This window comes from Wyeomyia smithii, chromosome 2 (assembly GCF_029784165.1).
Source record: "Wyeomyia smithii strain HCP4-BCI-WySm-NY-G18 chromosome 2, ASM2978416v1, whole genome shotgun sequence".
Classification (NCBI taxonomy): domain Eukaryota; kingdom Metazoa; phylum Arthropoda; class Insecta; order Diptera; family Culicidae; genus Wyeomyia; species Wyeomyia smithii.
The window spans coordinates 191329831-191351099 of record NC_073695.1 but is presented as its reverse complement, the minus strand read 5'-3'; the positions used below and the strand labels follow the sequence as shown (position 1 = coordinate 191351099).

At 41.8% G+C, this 21269-nt stretch overlaps 2 protein-coding genes across 3 annotated transcripts; both read right to left on the bottom strand.

Moving 5' to 3' along the window:
* Positions 1-1265: 1265 nt before the first annotated feature.
* Positions 1266-12382, bottom strand: LOC129722740 (uncharacterized). Its single transcript, XM_055676436.1, has 6 exons — positions 11802-12382; positions 10789-11093; positions 3788-3846; positions 3568-3691; positions 1563-3504; positions 1266-1503 (listed from the first exon to the last, which is right to left on the bottom strand). The coding sequence occupies exons 1-6, from the start codon at positions 12074-12076 to the stop codon at positions 1389-1391; spliced, it is 2820 nt and encodes a 939-aa protein (XP_055532411.1). The 5' UTR covers positions 12077-12382; the 3' UTR covers positions 1266-1388.
* Positions 12383-15862: 3480 nt separating this feature from the next.
* On the bottom strand, positions 15863-21269 carry LOC129724384 (ubiquitin-protein ligase E3A). 2 transcript variants are annotated; one of them, XM_055679261.1, is made up of 6 exons: positions 20941-21269; positions 19226-19858; positions 18034-19018; positions 16998-17891; positions 16471-16936; positions 15863-16414 (listed from the first exon to the last, which is right to left on the bottom strand). In XM_055679261.1, the coding sequence occupies exons 1-6, from the start codon at positions 20979-20981 to the stop codon at positions 16218-16220; spliced, it is 3216 nt and encodes a 1071-aa protein (XP_055535236.1). In that variant the 5' UTR covers positions 20982-21269; the 3' UTR covers positions 15863-16217. The 2 variants fall into 2 exon arrangements, with proteins under 2 accessions (XP_055535236.1, XP_055535237.1); XM_055679262.1 differs by lacking the exon at positions 19226-19858.

Here is a 21269-nt window from a genome sequence, read left to right as displayed (position 1 = left end):
CTTCGCGTCGCTGGACTCATCAGCGAATTGCAGAGTAGTGTTGCAGCGACAATACTTGACTCAATTCGTCACATCACACTGCAAGTTGAAGTTATTTAGTGTTGATTTCTCGAAGATTAACACTTTCCAACGAAATGATCTTGCGTTGAATCAATTGAATTACAGCTGCAATTCCAATTGACAAACGTCAAAACCATAAATCGAAACAAAAAAAATGACGATGGCGAACGGCGCAAGCAACACATTTACCCAGAGATCAAAAACTTATTTGAGCGTAAGTTTTATTGAATCTTTTAAATTAAAATAACGATTAAACGACTCTTTTACAGATCTTGAAATCGATTGCATCGATACAGTGACAGGGATAATCTCTAGGATCATCTTGTTATTTAATTGAAAATCTAAAATAAAATAAAAATGAAAAATCTAAAATAAAAAAAAGTATCATGAATTTATTGTGAATTTATATAATTATCCAACTGACCGACATTCCGTATCTCAAACATAAGCATATTAATAAATATGAACATAACAACAGAAAAAAAGTGATTTGCTGTTGATTTCATCGTTCTTTGCATTAATATATTTCGACCACAGATTACAGATATCCAAGCTAGAACTTTTTCCGCAACTTGCGACTTTAACCATTTCAGTGATGGCAGCGCTAGATTATAGTCAAAGCTGCCAGGCGCATGAAAATTCTCACAAATAGTAGAGTCGCTGTTTTTGCAACGATATAACAACGTTTTTGTGTTTTTTTTTTATATTTATCGCAAATATTGACTGGGATTGAATAAAATTGTTGATTATGTCAAAATTACGACTGCTCAAAATTTCTACATTAAAAAACGGTAACGCTTCTTATTGCAATAATATCGATAAGAACTGGAAAAATATCGATTTGATCGAATCATCGACCACTAAATGTTCTTAGCGCGCCCATACTGCGTATTGCGACATGTCAATAACCCGTTGCGTCTTTTTACACATGAAGCAAAATTAGCTTGGATGTCTGTTATCTGTGATTTGATAGATTTTCATTCAACTTTGGAATGTTAGGCCAGTAGTGCGAATTCAACAGCAAATCACGTTACTTCGACGTGATTTTTATTTACAGTGGAGAGAATAAATATTTTAACTACATATATTAAAATATTCCGAAAGTTTCGATTGTTAAAAAGAAACGAGGCGGGCGGGTGAAAGTTTACACCTTTTATTATAGACTTGACATTATCGATACAGTCAATCAATGAAGAGTTCCTCATAAAAAAACATTTGTTTCTCAAAACTTCTTTAAGCATCTGAGCCTAAAGAAGTATAACGTTTAATTCTTTCCAAGATAAACCTGTGATTATATTCTTCGATACATTTACCGCTAAATTACCTCTCTAGCATGATCGGGATGATCGTATGCGTATGATTTGTCTAGGTTCACATGCAACAGCGTTTTGTCGGCTAAGCCTAACTTCATTAATTTTCGGGCGACATTGATCATGCAAAAGACTGAAATTCGAATAGACGTTATGCAATTATTGAGATTATTGTGCTCTAATTATGCTCACCTGGTTTCAGAGTTGTACTGTCTAAATTCTAAAACCCGAACCGGTAGAGTGTAAGGCATTCTATTAAAGTAGCTTGTACGAAATCTCTTGACAATTTCCGCTTGTTCTGGTTTGCATTGCAATAAATGTCGTTTCAGTACCAATGGTTGTTCAGCAATTTTCTTAAGGGGATCTTGATTCATCCTACGAATACGATGGCGCACATATTCGATCGTATCCTGCCACCAGATACGGGCACGTGGTGTCATGTTTGGTGTAAGCAAGGACAACTTTTCGTCGCTAAGCACTGATAAATTATGTTCACTGTGGACAGCTGCGAACTTTGGACACCACTCCTGGTTTAGATCGAAAAACATGAATTTGTGCTCCATCGAAGAAACTCGATGATGATGGCCTCGTTTGATTGAGGCTTGGGTAGGGGCATTAAGACGGCTTATTAGAGAATCCATGTTACTTCCTCGACGTTTCAGACGACGCTTTCGGTTTTCAAGTTCTGCAGCTTCCCGTTCATCAGATTTTTTCTCTTGGCGTTCAAATACTTTTACGTTTGTTCTTGGCTCTGAACTAGAACTATTACCCCCAAAAATACCCCTGAGCTCGGCTATTTTGATTAGATATTTGGAATCGAGCCGTATAACTTCTTTTCGCTTAATCAGAGACAGGAAGACACCGTCTTCCTCGAAACTTAGGCAGCCATCTTGATTAGAACAAAAATCTGGTAATTCTGTCGTCTCAAATTGATCATTGAGTGGCACCTCAATCACTTCCTCGGAAGCTTTCTGGAACTCACTCTCCGTTTCGGATTCATCATCAATAGTATCGTCACCTTTACTTGTTTTGTTGGTATCTTGTCGGCCTAGCAATCGGTTAACCAGTTGATTACCGGCCGCTTCGGCAAGGGCGACCAACTCTCGTTCTTTTGTTGCTTGTAAATGTTTTTCGTACACTTTTTGATTGATATAATCGATCACCTTGTCTACCATAATGCCGTTCTCGGTTTCAACCACCGAATGAGTCTGGTACAAAACTATTTGAACCTGCGGTCGAGACATACAGTGTTTCAATGTCTCGCGCTGCTCTCTCAGTAGTGAGGCGACTCGCTGTTTACTTTCATCTGTCATTTCCGATTCAGAAAGAATTTCCAGCATGGAAAGATCTCCTCCCCGACTGCAGATTAGATCGATCGGGTCGCTTACGGCTGAGTATGAACTTGGAGGATTCGCGAAGATACAAACAACTTTTTCAACCACGCCAGCATTGTGCGGAATATCTATGAAACTCTCCGCATGAAGGTCTACGTTGTTCACACCAAGCGCAGCCATGTACTGCTTATAGTCGTTTAGTTTGTTACCACATCCAAATGCTACAAAATTGCGAACTCTTCGGCTATTTGCTAGCAGCGATGCCAAATAAGCTGTCGATCGAGGCGAGGATATATGCGTTAGTACTACATCTCCATTGAGTTCGTAAAACTCCAGCAAGTTGGCGAGAATTGATGGGCCAATCAAAAACGACCGATCTTGTATCACCATTTCGTGTCTCTGGAAGATTTCCGATCGAATAAACTCTGTTCTTCTATCTGGATAGATGGACAATACTTGAGGGCAGAGCCTGTCCCATTTGTACCGTTGCACTTCTAGGGGTTTATACAACTCTTCCTTGGGATTGAACGAATTACTCGGGGTAGTATTAGACATCACAGTTTCAGGGATCACATCGAACCCAAGCGATTTAAGTAACTCGTTGGCTTGATGCTTGGTTTTGATGCGAAACGTGTTAATCCACCCGGTTACAATGGGATTCGATACGACGACGGCTACTTTTTCGTCCTGCAAATGGGGTGGTAGTAGCGTCGTTAGGCTGTAGGCACTATTTTGAATGCGAATTCTGGTAAGAGCTGCGGCAATCTTAATACTGTTGATTTCTAAACTATGCTCGATCTCTGTAATTGAACGATAAATGTAATGTATTATTGAAAAACCATGCAAAGCTTCTAGTTCGTTACCTAATAGACCAGCTTCTTTAAAAAGTTTGCTCTTCAGCATTGTTGTTTCGGGTTCTCTTTTTTCAAATTTCCTCAGGTACATATCATAGAGGACAAGCCAAACACGCGTCATGTCATGTTTCAGCTGGAAGATATTGTTTAGCTTCGTAAATAGATTTCGTCTACATTTTGTACCGTGACTCAAACATCAAATGACGTGAAAGTTTGTATTTAAACTTACCTGTGGGTAATTTTCGAAAAAATTGATATTTTTCAGAGCTTGTTGCAAAACTAATTTAACTGGAAAATATAAAAAAAAACATTGTAAGTAAATGGTGACACTACAGTATTTAATATGGATATCATAAGTTATCAAGAAGAAAACTCTAAACAGCTCTAAGATGAAAACCTTATGTAAAAGCACGTTGTTGATATTTTTCTTATACATTTTACATAGAATGTTTAACGGAGCCAGATAATCCCTTTTCTAGGGTATCTTATAAACTAAAGATAAATTTTTCATCCTCGCTGTCGACTATTAGCTAAAACTGGAACTAGAATTCAAACTAGCATGGTTTTCTATTCATTGGTTCGGTTTGTTATTAGATAAACACTTTGATTAGTTTTAGAAGCCACGAATTAGGACATAGGGTTGTGAACCTCGGATCTTGAAGGTATTTCAAAGTAGAGATCTGGCGTCACGCAATTTGCACAATGGTCCAAGCGACGGAGTATCATTTTCATAAATTTCCGGATGCAAGACAACATTGCAATCGGTCTATACGAGTTGTGGTCGGAAGCTGGTTTTCCCGGCTTTTGAATGGTGATTACTTTCACTTGCTTCCAATCCTGCGGTACTATATTTTGCTCCAGAAACTTATTGAACAAGTTCAACAAGCGCCTCTTGGCAGTGCCCGGTAGATTCCTCAACAAGTTGAATTTGATCCTATCTAGCCCAGGCGCACTATTTTTGCAGGACAGGAGAGCAACTGGAAGTTCTGCTACCGTAAGAGGTGAATCTATCGCGTCGCGGCCCGGAGACGCATCGCGGCAATGTTTTGTGCAGGAATTAAGTCCGGACATACTTTCCTGGCAGAATTAAATATCCACCGAACGTGAAGACTGGATGTCTCTCTCGTGGTTTCGTTTACGAACCGACGCCAATTATCGCGTTTCTTGGCTCGGACCAAGCTTTTGAACTTGGTATCAAGCTCCGAACAGCTTGGGAGGGAGGAATTCTTCCGTCCGGTCATTGGAAAGAATAGCCCCCACTCGTCAACCAATGAAAACGGCCTGAGGCTGATAAACTTTGCCGCGGCCAGAGGAATGGCCATATGTAGCTCCTATTTTCCACGTTTGAATATTTGGAAACACACCTGGAGGCATCCAAATGGAGAAGCCTGCTCCCAGATCGATCACGTACTGATTGACGGTCGGCACTTTTCGGATGTTACTGATGTTAGGTCTTTTCGGGGACCAAACATTGACTCTGACCATTATTTCGTCGTTTGTAAGATCAGCGCACGGTTGTCGAACGTGCTGAAATCTCGCACAGAGAGGACGACGCGTTTCAACATTCAGCGGTTAAAAGCTGATGGCGTGGCAGCATAATACGCCAGAGAGCTGGATCAATGGATCGCAGAACAGCAGGTGGAAGGAGTGGAAGACATAAATGGGCTGTGAAGCAGTATCCACGGTGCCATCGAAACGACTGCGAGAGAGGTGGTAGGTACGACGCGTGGAAGACAGCCTAATGGCTGGTTCGATGCCGAGTGCCAGAGAGCGACAGATGAGAAGAACCGTGCTAGGAGCTGCATGCTCACTGCGGCTACGCGTCAGAACAGAGAGAGGTACAAGGTGGCAAGAGCCGAAAATAGAACCCACCGTCGGAAGAGGCGCGAATACGAGGAGCAGGTGCTCGGCAGTGCAGAGGACAGCTATGCTCGAAACGACGTGCGGAGATTCTATAGAACTGTCAACAGAGTCAGAAGCAGGAATTTCCCTGTGCCGGTCATGTGTAATGACAAGGACGGTAACCTGCTTTTTGATAAACCAACGGTTGCAGCCAGGTGGAAGGAGCTTTTCCAGGCGCTATTGAACGGTGAGCAGAGCAGAGCAGGAACAGGATGACGATTGTGAGTGACGAACAAGCTGTGGAGCCACCAACACAGGAGGAGGTGAAAAAGGCGATTGGTGAGCTGAAAAACGGCATGGCCGCTGGGAGGGACGGTATCCCGGTTTAACTTCTAAAAGCGGGAAGCGAGCGGCTGTACTATGCGATCCACCAGATAATACTAAGGATCTGGGTGGATGAACAAATGCCGAACGACTGGTTGGAAGGCCTCATATGCCCTATCTATAAGAAGGGCCATCGATTGGATTGTGGCAACTATCGAGGCATAACGTTGCTCAACTCCGCATATAAAGTGCTCTTTCGTATCCTGTGCTTCAGATTGAGACCGTTGACGGAATCTTTGTTGGCGAATACCAGGCTGGTTTTCGACAGGGGCGTTCCACGACGGATCGAATCTTCACCCTGCGACAGATCCTCGATAAGTTCCGGGTGTACAACCAACCGACTCACCATCTGTTTGTGGATTTCAGGGCGGCATACGACTCAGTGAAAAGAAACGAGCTGTGGCAGATCATGCTGGAGCATGGTTCCCTACGAAACTAATTAAGCTGAGTCGTATGACGCTGGAGGGATCATCAAATTGTGCGTGCGAATAGCTGGCGAAACATTAGCCGCGTTTGTAACGTTGGATGGACTGAAGCAGGGGGTCGCGCTCTCCAGCTTACTGTTCAACATCGCTCTTGAGGGTGCAGTACGAAAAGCAAACGTGGAAAGAAACGGTACAATCATCACGAAATCTCACATGCTTCTTGGTTTTGCGGACATCGAAATCATTGGTAGCAACCGTAAGGTCGTGGAGAAGGCCTTCGTACCTTTTAAGAGGGAAGCACCGAGAATGGGACTTGTCATTAACTCTGCCAAAACGAAGTACATGGTAGCTTGCAGAGAACGTGGGAATCCCCGTGGTGTTGGTGCTGCGGTGGAGATAGATGGGGAACGATTTGAAGTGGTTGACGAATTCGTTTATCTTGGTACACTTGTGACATGTGACTACGATATGAGCCGTTGAGTGAAACGACGAGTTGTAGCTGCGAGAAGGGCCTCCTACGGACTACGTAGCCAGCTAAGGTCCCGTAGTTTGCAAACTCGCACAAAACTAGCGCTGTATAGGACGCTGATACTCCCGGTGGCCCTTTACGGACATGAAGCATGGACGCTGAAGGAAGCTGATCGACGAGTGCTCGGAGTTTTTGAGCGTAAAGTTCTGCGATCGATACTTGGCGGTAAACTGGAAGATAGAGTGTGGCGCAGACGCATGAATCACGGGTTGTACCAGGTATACAACCATGCTGATATAGCGGAGGTTTACAGCGGGACAGGCTTCAGTGGGCTGGACATGTAGCCAGAATGCCTGACGAGAGAGCCACCAAAACTATCTTCAGTAGAGAACCAGGGAGGCCGTCGACTCCGTGGTAGGCCTCGCACGCGGTGGATGTGCGCGGTGGAAAAAGATGCACGATCTGCTGGTGTACGAGGAGACTGGAGAACGGCTGCCCAAGACAGAAAAAGCTGGACATCTCTAATTCATTCGGCCCTTGACTGGTGAACGGTACGTTAGCCAACAATGTAAATGTAGGGTAAGTATCAAGCTCCGAATATTGAATAATTTCGGCAGGTTTGCCTTCCTCCCGAAAGGCCTTAAACGCGTCGGATTTCGTCTTTTAATCTTTCCGCCGGGATATCGTTCTCTTTGGTTTGTAACGTGGCATCGAGAATCAAGCTCGCGAGAAGATTGTATATGATAAAAGAATTCCCAAAAGTACTCCCTCGTAAGGGGTATCTAGGTACAGGTGAATAATAACAAAATCATGGAAGTTAAGATCCATAGTGATCCGTCGGTGATTGGCCACAACAGTGGCGGAACTAGACCGACGGAAAATAAGCGAGAATAAAAAAAAAGATCCATAATGAGTGAGGAAATACATCGCATTTATATTTATCAATCAAAACTTTAAGTGAATCAATTTTGGGGATGATACTTCTACAATTCCACTGTGAAACAGAGATAGAATCATTCTCTTAGGCGGATGAATTACCCATCGAAGGATACGATCACTGCAAGGAGAGCCCATTCAGCGGTCTCTTGCTTCAAAACGTTTTAAACGGGCCATCAGAAAAATTTCAAGGGGATCAGTTATGTTGAAATTTCCAAAAATGTAGTCCACAATATCTAAAAAATGCAGCAGTTTAGATTCTGGTTAAATCTCGGACGAAAAAGAAGGAACGAAGGAGTTTGCTTCAGATTTTCAACAGCACTTTTTTGTTTGAAAATATTAATTATTTTAGATGGGGATCTCTTTTGACCTTTCCTAGGAAGTTTAGAAGAAGAAAGGTTTTTTCTCTTCCTGGACTTCAAGGGCTCAGTAAAAGTAGGTTTTCCAACTCAATCGTCAGAGCCAGACTCATCGGATGACAGAACCTCGAAAAAGTTCGGGGAAACCAGCTCGGTGGCAGCAGCCTCTTTGAGCATTTCTGCGAAAGTGAGCTTTGAGCGCTCTCTAACAAACTGCTTGATCTTGTCTTGGCACTGTTTGTACGCGAGGCGTGTGGACAACTCATGCGGAGGCACTTTTCAGCACCCTTATCGCAGGCGTTATCCGCATTTGCCACAGCGTTCTTCATCTACGCAGTCGGTGGCATGTTAACTGCTTGTACTTGTGGTACAAACAAGCACAGGGCTAGACGCACCTTGTTCGCAAACACATAGCTCGGCATAACAGTCTCGGCGAAAGTCACCCGAAACGAGTCTGAAAGTTTTTACACCCTTGTCGAGCGATACTGAATGCAATTGCTTGCAATCAAGTATCTTTACCGGCTGAAGGTTGGAATCCTTAAAACGGTCGGTTCCAACCTTCAGCAAATCCAAACTCGGATCGGTGACCACGCCGTTGATCTCTACTACGCGAGCTGGAATGTACACGTGGTACTCTAGCGTAAAAAGTTCACAAACAGCAATCTGGTTTACATGCTTGAGGCATGACACCAAGAAATGCAGTTTATTAGGGAGGACTTTTGTCATCTCAGTCACGACTGAAAACCACGCCAGATCTCTGCAAATTTGCATTATACTTTTACTTTAATAAATAGACAACCCAGGGCCCAGGATATCCTTCCAGGTACAGTTTTGCCCGATGGATCAACTCCTGAGGTGCTCCTCTTCCGACTAGTGGAGCCTTGTACTCGTCCGGATCGGGAAGTGGAACGAAAAGGATTTCGCCTCTAGAATCGCAGGAGTCAATCTCTTCCTCGTCCATGTTGGACGGGAGAATCAAATCCGGAAAAAGTTGGTTTTTCCAAAATGGTAGAAACAAAATAATACTACAAGGTATACAACCCTAGGGTTGTATGAAATAGTGACGTGGGACTAAACACTATAATTCAAGGGATTTTTTGTTACAAAGGTTACAGAATCCGCGGACAGAATCAATTCGTTTATTCAGCGACTTACGTATTTTTTTCTCAGCCGCCCTTTATTTTTTTTAGAAAAATATTTAACAACACTCGAAAGAATATCATTTACTCTTGGTAATATTGTGTCTTTAGTGGTTTTTTGTGCAAGGCACAAGCGTATCGTTGTTGTTGAAGAAACATAAAGAAGTTCTCGTAATGCGTCTTAATCAGAATGAACTCTGTTTCCTCAAAAACCAAATCGAAATCCAAAGTAAAAAAACATCATCTTCGTAAATAGAGTAGGGAGCATATTCTCAAACTCCTGCATTTTGATCAATATCGACAATTTCAATGATGAAAACGAAAACTTTGATTGTCTAGCTGCCTTACGAACATAAGAAATACCGTTAATATCAAAGAAATCTGTGAACAATTACAATTGAAACTACTGCAGCCATTCAGGAGCCACTTCGGGTGCTGAAAAAAACACCTGCTAAACAGATGGAAACTGCTTAAAATAGGTTCGGGGTGATTGGAATAGTGTCCCTCGATTGGTAACTTTAATTGATGATTGTTAAAATTTGCTAACTTAGTTTTACAATCTGAAAACAAGTTCTGACAGAGAAAACGATAGAGAACTGATTAATATACTACTGTTTGAGTTTCACCCAACACATTTTGAGTATTTCGTCTGAATTCACAGGCGGTTCCTAAAGCTGCTTAGAATATGTTCCCTACCCAACAAGAGAAGTTGAAGATCTAAAATAATGTTTTCTTTCTAAAGAGGCACTGGAAACAAACTTAAATAAAGTACGATCTATTGTCAAGAACTTCAAAACCACAAAAGCACCAGAAGATGAAGTATTTTCCCATATCCTTTTTAACCGAGCTTGTAAATATGCTCTCATCCTCACTTTTTTTTAACTATAAGAGGCTTCGTGAGGGATTTTCATATTTTTTACAAATTTAAATGTATGTCAAATTGATTTTTAAGATATAAAAGTTATTCGAGAAACAAATCAATTTCTCACGAGATTTCTTCTGAAGATTGTGGTGTCACTTATAGTAACAGGTTATTTATAATTGGAGAATTTTATTAATAGCTTTTAATCTATACAGAAGATTCACACTGGTTCTAGTTCCATAGAAGTGCTATTTCCTCTTTTTCTTTGCTTACCTGTTACCTAAAGCGATACACACATTTCTCTTTGGAAAGTTCAATCCTATCGACACGCACAGGCAAAATTTGATGATTTTGCCCAACTTTGTGTGTTTAAAGTAGCTGCTCAACAGGTGTCTAACTTACGCCTTCGTTCCTCACTAATAGGTGAGAATAACAGCACAGAAGCATGTATTGAAACCACAAGTATATTCGCGTTTGATCGACTGGAGCGAACTAGAGTGAAGTGGAAGAAAATTTATGAGAATAACGATAGCTCTTTGTGTTGGGAAGTTATTCTGCTTTCACAAGCGAAATTTCGGTTCGGTCATAAAAGTAGGGAGAAGAACTGTTATCCTTGAATGAATACGGTTTACCATTCATAAATCAAGTAACAATTGATTTATGCGAGTTGTTTTATGATATCGGCCTATAGGAGACAACATGCACATGACTGCTTGGTCCTGAATTGAGTTGCTGTAATGACATTGAACGGGAACTGATTGAAAATCGAACTAACAAAATGCGCTATTTAGTTCAATGTCCTAAATATACTTACAGCGAAAAACGTCATACATCATGGAGTAGACCTTCCGCATCTCGAACTCGTCGTCGAAGGAAACCGGCAGGGGAGGCTTCCTGAGCAACTTTCCTGCTCTTGCGATATCCTGCGGTAACCAATCGTTATACTCGTCTATATTGCAAAAGTCGATGGGATTGTCCAGATAGCAGCGGCGATGCTTCCGGCGAAGCGCTGCCGTATCACCGGGGGCAGGCGATGAAAATGGCGAAAGCTCCTCGATTGACTTTGTTTTCGGTTCCCAAAGTGTTGTGTCCTTTAGCTCGAGCGATGTCTTTAGTTGTCTGAAAGGGGTAAGTTGTAATGTGTAACATTTTTTTGTCAACTTTAGCAATCATGTTTAGAGATTTAGATTTTTTTTTATTTTCTTAAAAACGAAATTTATTTGAAGTCACCTAGTTACCTCACCTAGTGAGAGGAAAAATCATAATTCTCACAGTCGCCTAGTGACCCCTAGTTATTAGGTGTTCATAAGAAATAACTAGTCACCTAAGTAATTGTGAGAATCGTCCTGGTGAGTCAGGTGACGGTTGAGAGCAGACTGTGAAAACGGAAACACTAAAATGGTTTCAGGATTTTTGAGTGTTATTTTTTCACATGCAGAAGAGCATAGAAAAACTATAACAGTAAATCATACATTTACATTCTTGGCATTTTGTTTTATAAGAAACATATAAATAGAATACTTTACTGGTGAGAGGATAATAAAGCAGCTGATTTTTATCGGCAGCGTGATTATCACCCTGCACTAAATAATAGCCTTTTGACACGCTATTGGAGCTACGATGACGGGTAGGTTCCCTTGTAAACTGCTTTGTTTTCACTGAGTCTATAGGGTTTTGTGAGTCTTGTGAGTCTAGGCGTACGGCGTATTCTAGACTTTTGCTAGAGTGCTATGAACGAAAAACAATGCGCCTCCATAATATTTTTCACATGGAAACGCATATTCGTTTATATTTAATAAAAAGTAAATGAGTTCTACTACAACTTACATTCCTTTATCCTCAGCAGCATTAATTTTTTTCTGTTGCTCCAGAAGTCGGAAATACTGTTTCAACTGCCATTCAAATTCACTCGGCAGTTGAAGTTGCACTTTTTCGGCATGTGCGCTACTGATACCCTTGAAGGAAGTACTTTTCTTCCCCCGGAAAAGTTCCTCCAAGACTAGAATCTCCTGTAGAATGGACGGATATACGGAAAAAATATCCGCACGGCTAACGTAGAACAGGTAATCCGCACACATATTGTTCACATTGACGGGAGACATAATTTGCACAACCAAACTCCACTTGTACCGTACACATGTCCCGAAAACACATCCAACCCATTCGCACTCATGGTTGATTGTGAACCGACCTGGATAGGTCTAGCAACCAAAAGGCTAATCCACCACTGTGGTGTGAAACTTTTCCACTTTGCTACCAGACAATACACAATGCTAGAGAACGCACTAACCATTCACTTTCGCATACTTTTCCAACGGACCTCACCGGGTACAAGCAACCTACTTACCGTAGCGTGCAGTATGACGTGCTTCCTGTAGCAAAAAAGGATACGGAATGTGCTCACTTACTGGCTGATCTAGTGCCTGACAAACTGGTACCTACCACTTGCAGCACGTACCGCGAATTCCCGCACATAGCCTTTTAGCCTGGGAGAAAGCCCACCCACTCACTAACTCTCTATCTGCCAGACAGTTTGTGAATGGTATCGCAAGTCTCACTCATTGCGGTTTCCCCATCTGCTTCTGTTCATTCTTGAAGCGTGGTAGGCTAGGTAAGTCTGTTGCCAGATATTCAGTAGTACAATGATATGAAAACGATCAAACTTGTGCTTTTTTTTTTCTAGGGAGTTTATTTTTTGTAATAATTCAGAAACGAAAGATGGAATGCGTATTCACTTCAGTTTAAGAGGCAAAATACAAAGATGCAAACATTTTTTTAGAAGCACTGTCCTGCTAGTGAATTGTTTCTATCATAGAGCTCTTGTCGACTTAAGGGTATTTTTCTAATATTCATCTCATTAATTCGGCGGTTTGTGGCAAATATACGGATTGAACACCAAATTTCCACAAATTTTCGACTAAACAAAAAAAAAAGTTCTTCAACTCTTATGGAATCTAACAGCACCGATAAATGATATATTTTCCGAAATTTATGCGATATTTCGTAAGGTAGTTTGCCAGAAAAGAAAGCTTACTCTGGTTTTCATAGACAAAGGCGTCAAAGTCAGTGTTGTTCAATTAAAAATGGAAGTTATGGAATTATTACCCCGGGACTTCGGAAACTGTTCGGAGATGATCACTATGTGTTCCAGCAAGACGGTGTACCAGCGCGGCTGATGCAAGGACAATTTGACGGATTTTCTGGATGAAAATGAATGGCCGCCAAGCTTTCCAGATTTGAACACAATGGACTTTTCCTGGTCATATATGATGTCAAAGCTTCCTGATTGCAAGATCTTCAACTTGGAACAGTTCACAGCAATTATTATATATATTTGCAAGGCAGTAAGATAACACTGGTAAACACAGGATTTGCCGGACCACGGACACTCTCAGCATGATCCGATGTAAAGCACGATACAGCTATTCGCTCCCGACTTTGAAGAGTTCGACTGAAATGCCGTTCTTACCAGCTGCCTTGCTGTTCTTCAACTCTTTCACTGCTTTCTTCATCTCGTCCATGGATGTTGGGTCCACAGCTTTGCCATCATCCTCAATCACCACCCTGCTCCTTTCGACTACGCACGCTAAAGTGTTCCTTCCTTCTATCGGTAACCAGGTTCCCCCAGGGCTGATACGTTCAGCGTCAAACCACGACGTGGTTGTCGCAGATGTACCCAACACTTCTCCTGCTGTGATGCTGATTGCACTGTGGATATGCCCCCACTGTTCATTCAGGCTACCTCCAACTTGATCCTCGCTCCGCTCATCAACCTTCTGTAAGTACTCTGTAGCCACTTTTCTAGTTGATAGCCGCTGAATGTCCAACTGTATCCTTCTTGTCGTTCTGGATTTTAACACGTTGGACAACCGGGCGCGAATCTTGGATACCACGAGATAATGATCCGAGTCCGGTCATCTAAACGACGTCTGTAACGTCTGAAAAGTGTCGACCATCAATCAGAACATGGTCGATCTGAGAGTAGGCCTCTCCATTTGGGTGCCTCCAGGTGTGCTTACGTATATTCCGGCGTGCAAAATAAGTGCTACAGATAGCCATACCTCTGGCTGCAGCGAAATTGACAAGCCTCAGGCCGTTGTCGTCCGTAGTATAGTGGAGGCTTTCTCTAACAATCACGGGGCGGAAGAAGTTCTCCTGTCCGACCTGCGCATTTGCATTCCCGATGACGATCTTGATGTCGTGTCCTGGGCACTCATTCTACGTTATTTTTTCAAGAGCTCATAGAACTCCTCCTTCTCTTCATCGTTTTAGCGTTCTCAACACGCATATACGGTCACTGATCGGCCTCCATCGAATGACACGCTTCATCTGTTCCCCTATGAGCACGAAACCGACTCCCCTTTCTGTTTTCGCGTCGCCACTGTAGTAGATGAGGTACTTAAATAAAGTACTCGCAATAGAATCCACTGCCCGGACTTCGCGTTCTCCCGTTTTCGGTCACTTCGCCTCCTTGATGGCAGCAATCTCCACCTTCTGCAGCTCTCTAGCCAGGATACCTGCACGTGCCGGTTCGAGTAGAGTCGTTACATTGCACGTACTGAGTTTCTTATAATCGTTGTCCTTTTTCGTTCGCCTAGGTCCAAGCCGTCCATGAAGCATGGACGTTGAAAGAGGCCGATCAGCCAGCTCTTGGTGTTTTTGGGTGAAACTAGAAAATGTTGTTTGGTGCACACACATGAACCATGAAGTGTATGAACCATGATGTATACAAATCGGCGGATATAGTTAAGCGGATAAAACACGGCAGGTTGCAGTGGGCTAGGCATGTAGCTAGAATGCCGGAAGAACGACCAGCGAAGACTACATTTAGCAGAAATCCCGATAGAGACCGTCGACTTCCAGGATATGTGCTGTCGACGAGGATGCCCGCGAAATAGGTGTTAGGGAAGATTGGAGGATAACAGCCTAAAACCGAGTGACATGGCGACGTATTCTGGATTCGACATTGGAACGATAATAGTGTCGCCGTAAACGTAAGTAAAGTGAGTAAACATTGGTTGGCTCAAACGATGGTAGTATTTAACAGAGACCTCGCACGCGTTTGATGTGTGCTGTCGACGTAGATACTCGAACAGCAGGTAAGGTGCTACAGGAGAAGAGCAGCTTAAGACCGAGTTTAACCCATTCCCGGCAGAGAGAAATCAGATTTTACCTCGGAAAATGACTTTCTAACTCGTATTACTCAGCAACTACATACACAAATAACACAAACTAAGAGTTTTGTTGTTTAGAACTGCAAGTATAGTTGTTAAGCAACAATCCAAGTTCAGATGTCATACGGCATCACCCGCAGGGAATGGTTTAATGGAGGCGTATTCCGAATTCGGTGTAGGATTTCTATCATTTGTGAAACGTTCATATATTTTAGTAAAAACATTCGTAATGAAAAATGAGCAAAAGAGACGTATGATCTGAAAGAAAACTTAAATTTTTGATAAAATGCTTTTGCATTAGTCGTCAAATTTGTTTAGGTGGAAAAGTGACCAGGGCAACGAGATAAGTTGTGAAACAAGAGAGAACAAGGCATTTCACAAATTGCGTGGCAAACTCATCTCGTAGTCTCTAAATCCGCACTACGAAGAATATTCCATACATCTTGTTACGGTTCGTTCATGCAAATGATAAGAGTAAGTTGAAAAAGGGAGTATCTGAAACACAATTTTCATGTCATCACACCAGCCCGTAGTAAGGCGCAGTTTCGTGCTCGAACGGACATTGCAAGGCAAAAAATACCATACATCAAAAACAAACTTTGCTTGCGTGCTAACTGCAGGAAACAAATTAGCCCTAGCCAAAGTGAGGTGTTTTATTCCGCAACAGAGCTGTGTCAAAAAATTGCTTTCTTTCATGACGACAAGCTAACCAAGTTCTATTTCCATGGCTCGGGCACGTTGTTCAAATGTTTATTGTTACAGCTGAGGAAAATCAGTATAAAATTTTAGTGTTAAGAAACTTCGTTCTCTTGAAGAGCACATAAAATAAAAAGTTCTTCACATACTTGGTTCAATGTTATTTTCACACGCGCTAACATGATGTAACGAACTAAAACATATTGTACAGTCGTATAAAGCCCAGTTTACGAGATCCAGGAAAAAAAACAATGATAATTACGCGTTCTAAAAGCAAATCTCAAAAATAATGTAAACTTGTTTCTGCATTCACAATTTATCCTTTGCAAAAGATACGATCATAGAGCAATCAGGTCAACAGTATTCACTCTTTCTACAGCATTCCAAATCCTTTGGAGTAGTTGATGGCCTTAAGCAAACGTTCTTCCAGTTTTTCTCGGCTATCATACTCGGGTAGCAGCAATACATTAAAACATGTATGACTGGTCGGTAGCCGATCGCAATCCGGTCCGTTTCGAGCAATTACCAGTTTTAATCGACTTAGACCACCGACTGGTACCCGATCGGAGCCTATAGGAAAACAACCATTTAAAAAAAAACTATCAAATATTCATACAATGTTATACCGGTGGTGAACTGAAGCAGCTTCCGTTTCGAGTCCATCGATAACCCGTGCACAATAGCCCAGAAGTCCTTGATCGTTTGGGACTCTGCGGTGAAACCGCCTTCGTATTCGGTCGACTGTTCAAGTTCATTGAAATCAAACTCTTTACTGCCGCAAACGATTAGTTCGATCTCCTCCGGCCGGAAGAGCAAATGCAGCGGACTTTCGTCCGTTACCATCTGGAATCCGCGTTTGAATGCTTTGAACTGTTTTTCAATGCTCTGATTGAGCAAAAAGTCGGTATATAATTCGACAAATTCATGCTTGTTGTCCTGGTTGACGAAGATCTTGTCTCCATCCGTTTTCAGTTCGTGATCGAGTGCGTTACCAAACACATCTTTGTAGCAAATTTTGAACGTTTGCATGAACGTTTCCTCCATATCATTTTCCTGATGATCCAGCATCGATTTGAGACTATTGTAAAGAATCTAAAGTAAAGAAAGATCAATTTATATTTTTCTTTTCTGTAATGGAAAGCCTTCTATTTACCGGATTCCAGTCAAACAAATCAGCATACGATCCTTTCATACCCATCAGTTTCCTGTAGACTACCATTGGAAAGTTCACAGCCAGGATAATGTTGTTGTAAATTGCTAATCCTAATACGATACCGATAAGGGTGAACTGTGCTTCGTTCTCGAAAGACGTCGAATTGAACCAAACCGTGTTGGTGTCTTCGTTGTTGATGAACATACCATAATCGGGGTTGAAAATCTCTTCTATGATTAACTGGAAGAACTCCTTAGAGACACCGCCTTCGTCAATTCCTTGCTCTCCGGAAAATTCTACTACGAGCTGCTTTTTGAGGTCTTTCGGATTCGACATCGCAATCATTTCTAGCTCTACCAAGGCGTCGTCGATTATGTGATCTCGCCGAATCTTTAGTTTTAAAAAAGGATTAACACTCTGTAGTCCGCCGCCCAGCTGCTGGTGAAGAAAGCTGAGCCTCCGTTCCGAGTACATTCGGATTCTTGAGTCGTAATAAAGCGCCAGCGTTTTCGTTGCTGGAGTCAAAATGAACGAGTACAGCATAAAACTGAATTTCTTCGATGAGTCTGCAAAGAACGCTCCCTCTGAGGTAGTATTCTTGTAATTTAGATAGTCATGGTCCATCTCGATAACATCGCACAGCGGTTCATTGTAGAACTCCTCATACGGTACGTGTGGCTTCCGGCAGTCCAGGATGTTCACATCCAGTTCGGTTGCCAGTGGGTCCTCCAGCTTCTGCTGTTTAGCTTTCTTTTCCTTGCTATTATACAGCTGTGGTTCGTCGTCCTCGGGAATGAGCGATAGGTAGGTTGGAGGCGCGACATCACCGAGGTCAGCCTCTCGGAAGTGCTTGGGCTCCACATTGCCGGACAGAATGTTGGCGTAGAACACGATCTGGAATTTACAGCTTGCATAAATTATAATGGAAATAACACGTAACGAAACTCGCAGATTTATTTCACTTTAATCAACAAGTTTTAAAATAGAATCAACATGTTTATAGATAAATGTATATCGAAAGTAACATTTCACTTACTTTCATCACCTTCGTCGCATTGCATACGATCTCATTGTCGTGGATTTTCACATCCCGATAGTAGTTTAGAGAGAGCGTTGAAATGGTAATAAGCTGCTGCAGTAGCTGCAATAGTGGCTGAATACCGTCTTTGCAGTGCACCGACCAAATATGCGCTATCCGAGCCTGAGCCCACACTGGCAAGTGACACAGAGCTGCACAAATTCGTGGCAGTGAAACTTCCAGAAATTCGGCGGTTCCGATTTGAAGCACTTCGAAAACGATGATGAAAACGGTGATAACCTGCTCTATGTCTTCCTTTTGCGTAAGCTGTACACGCAGTTCGATGCTTAGTGATTCTCCGAGTGATTGTAAGGCATTGTTAATGGGACCGAAAACGGAACTTTTTCGATCGTACAACGATTTCATTGAGCGACGTAAACTATTCAAATCGACTGAGGTGTGATGTTTTTCCTTTGTATCTGGCAGTTTTTCCGCCAGACTGTCTTCATCCTTATCGAGATCACCCTCAAGCGTTCGTAAATCTTCTTTTTTCAACATCTTCAAATCTTCCGGGGCTCTCTCCAGCATTACGTCAATACTAGAGCAAGGTTTCTTCTGAAAACTCAGCGCAACCGCTTGATAAGAAGAAAAGATGGCACCTAATTTTCTAATTAATGGCGTATCTAAATTATCCCGCTCGCAGGCGGCTATTAAATCGCGAAGCTTTGCTTCGTCTAGGTAATCTACCGGCGATGAATCACGATGTTTTTTCGAAGTTTCCTTAGAGCTACTGCCTGCGGTTGACGTTGTCGTTTTTTTCCGGCCGCTGCTTCCACTAGGAGAAGCATTTTCGCATTTATTACCACCCTGGTGAAGAGCGTTACTGCGGAGCGCATAATTGTGACTACTTGCATCGCCGCCCCCTCCTTCGTATGGGTGATTTTGATTCTTTTGTCCGTTCAACTGATCATCTTCATCCATAGAGTCCATATCTTGATTGGAGCTGTAAAAAAATAGGTTAAACATACTTTATCTATCGTTTGTTTTTAGTAATATTTATTATAGGTACATCGCGAACAATAAGCAAAATAAGCGCGTCAAAAAACTGAACTCGAATTATTCTTGTTAGCGGTCCTATAAGCATTTTACGGTTATTAAATTGGATTTTGTTTCCTCTTAGTTTCATGATTTGGCTAAAAGCATTACTTACCTATCGTTTATATCATCGATATCGACGCTCCTACCTAATAGACCCCAAGCTGCACCAGCTTCAGTGCTAGCAGTCGAATCGTCTAATCCAGAGCTAGAACCGGACGAACTTCCGGCAGATAGATTGCCGCTTCTGTTACCTTCGTCACCACCTGGTGCACTACCGGAAGATGACGCACAGGTCATTGTCTTGGGAACTTTTGGCGGGTGTGTGTCGCACAGTTCTGCTTCTTGAGTGAACAACTGAATAGCACGGGCGGCGGCAGCATTCGGACTGAGCTTCTCTACCTTACCACTGGAGGCACAGTATTTATTATTACATTTCGGATTTCCGCAACCGTCGACCAGCTGATAAAAATATCTCTCGATTAATTTCTTCGCTGAAGCTCGTTTCATGTCGCCTGATTCGGATTTTACGTGGACCGCAGCTGAGGAACAACTGGCTGTACCGATTACGGGTGATGTAGTGCTACCTTTCGGATGGATTTCTGTTGAGTTATTAACTAGAGCAGGCGATGAAACTTGGCTGCTTTTATTTTCAATTAGACCGCTATGCTGCTGTTGAGAAGTCGCTTTTGAAGAAGATATCTGTTCCGTACGTTTGTCACTGGTTGACGACGATTCTTCATTGATTCTACGCCAAGGTTTAGTGAGAATAGGTTTAAGGTAAAAATAGGGCGCCGGAAATAAAACACGCTGTTTGCAAATCATTTCGGATTAATATTTGTTCAATGTTTTGCATTTACTACATTTTTCTTTTACCAAATAATTTTAAGGATTATACTTGCAATATAAATGTAAAAATGTAAGCCAATTGAAAATATCAACATCACACGGTAATGGTAAAAACCAAACAGTTCGTAAGGATAAGTTGTAATTTTAATTTATGGTTTAATAGTGTGATGGGTTAATTGCATTTTGTTAAAATCCGTTAGATTTTTTCTACGTTCGTAAGCACATCATATCTAATTAGTTGTTAAACTTGTGCTATTCAGTGAAATCACACAAAACAAAGCTTGGTTACGTGCTCCTAAAAGTGCGTATGTAAAACATGGTAAAAGCAACCACAAGCAGACGAAGCAATAATGTTCAATCTAGTTTCGTCCTGAAAAATTAGTCACGAGCATGCTGATATACATCTTGTGGTTATAAACCATTTAAAGCGGTTAAAGCAGAAGCCTTCGTTAAATATAGCACTTACCAATAAGCTATAAATTTTTCACTAAAATTTGAATGTTGTTGAATTTGCTAATATTCAGAACGCTTTTAGAATTGAGTTTCCCTAAGCAGTATTGGACACCCATCAGCACACGTAGAAGTGAAAGTGTTTATTCAATTATCACTCGACCAGAAATGGTGTAGTTTTCCATTCGGAATGAATAGACTATTCAACCAATACGAGCCTAACCCGTTGTTATGGGAGAATATGATGGAATAGCGTCTTGTTAAATTTTGAACTGCAAAGGTTTTTCATAAACAAAGAGCAAAATAGTAGGTACGATATTGGACAATGTCATTTCTTCGATTCGCTCATTTTGAAACGCAAACCTTGAAGTATATTGCAAAATAAACGCAAAGAACAACACTGAACAACGAGGTAATAAATATCAGAGATGATTTGCAAATTCAGCGCGTGCTAGCTGCTGCTGGTAGCTTTACTGATCTGCTAATAATAGTAGATCCAATTTTGCACCCATGTATAGATGAATTACCAACCTGGAATCGTCGTCCGTATTATTATGTTCGTCCTTGTTCATAGAATTTTAGTTGACACTACCAAAATCACCAATATAATGCAATCCGATCTGGTTTATTCGGGATACGGCGGATTTTCACGAATACGGAGTTCGTCCACTTTTATTTGTGTATCGAAAATTGTTTATCACAAAAGCAAAGTCCGTTTCTGCCACATTGTTGTGCAATTCCCCGACGATCTTATGGGATACAAACCAATTGGAGGTTTCCGACAGATTTTCAATTTTTACCGATCGAAGAATAATTTTTGATTAAAAATGATGAATGTTTGCATCACGATATGACACTTA

Coding starts and splice junctions, on each gene's coding strand:
- LOC129724384 (XM_055679261.1), bottom strand. CDS start 20,981: ATGAACAAGGACGAACATAATAATACGGACGACGATTCCAG. Junction 19,859..20,940: donor AATACGGACGACGATTCCAG/GTTGGTAATTCA, acceptor ACCTTGGCGTAG/AATCAATGAAGAATCGTCGT. Junction 19,019..19,225: donor ATCGATGATATAAACGATAG/GTAAGTAATGCT, acceptor ATTTTTTTACAG/CTCCAATCAAGATATGGACT.
- LOC129722740 (XM_055676436.1), bottom strand. CDS start 12,076: ATGTCTCCCGTCAATGTGAACAATATGTGTGCGGATTACCTGTTCTAC. Junction 3,692..3,787: donor TTTTCGAAAATTACCCACAG/GTAAGTTTAAAT, acceptor AATATCTTCCAG/CTGAAACATGACATGACGCG. Junction 1,504..1,562: donor CAGTACAACTCTGAAACCAG/GTGAGCATAATT, acceptor TTCGAATTTCAG/TCTTTTGCATGATCAATGTC.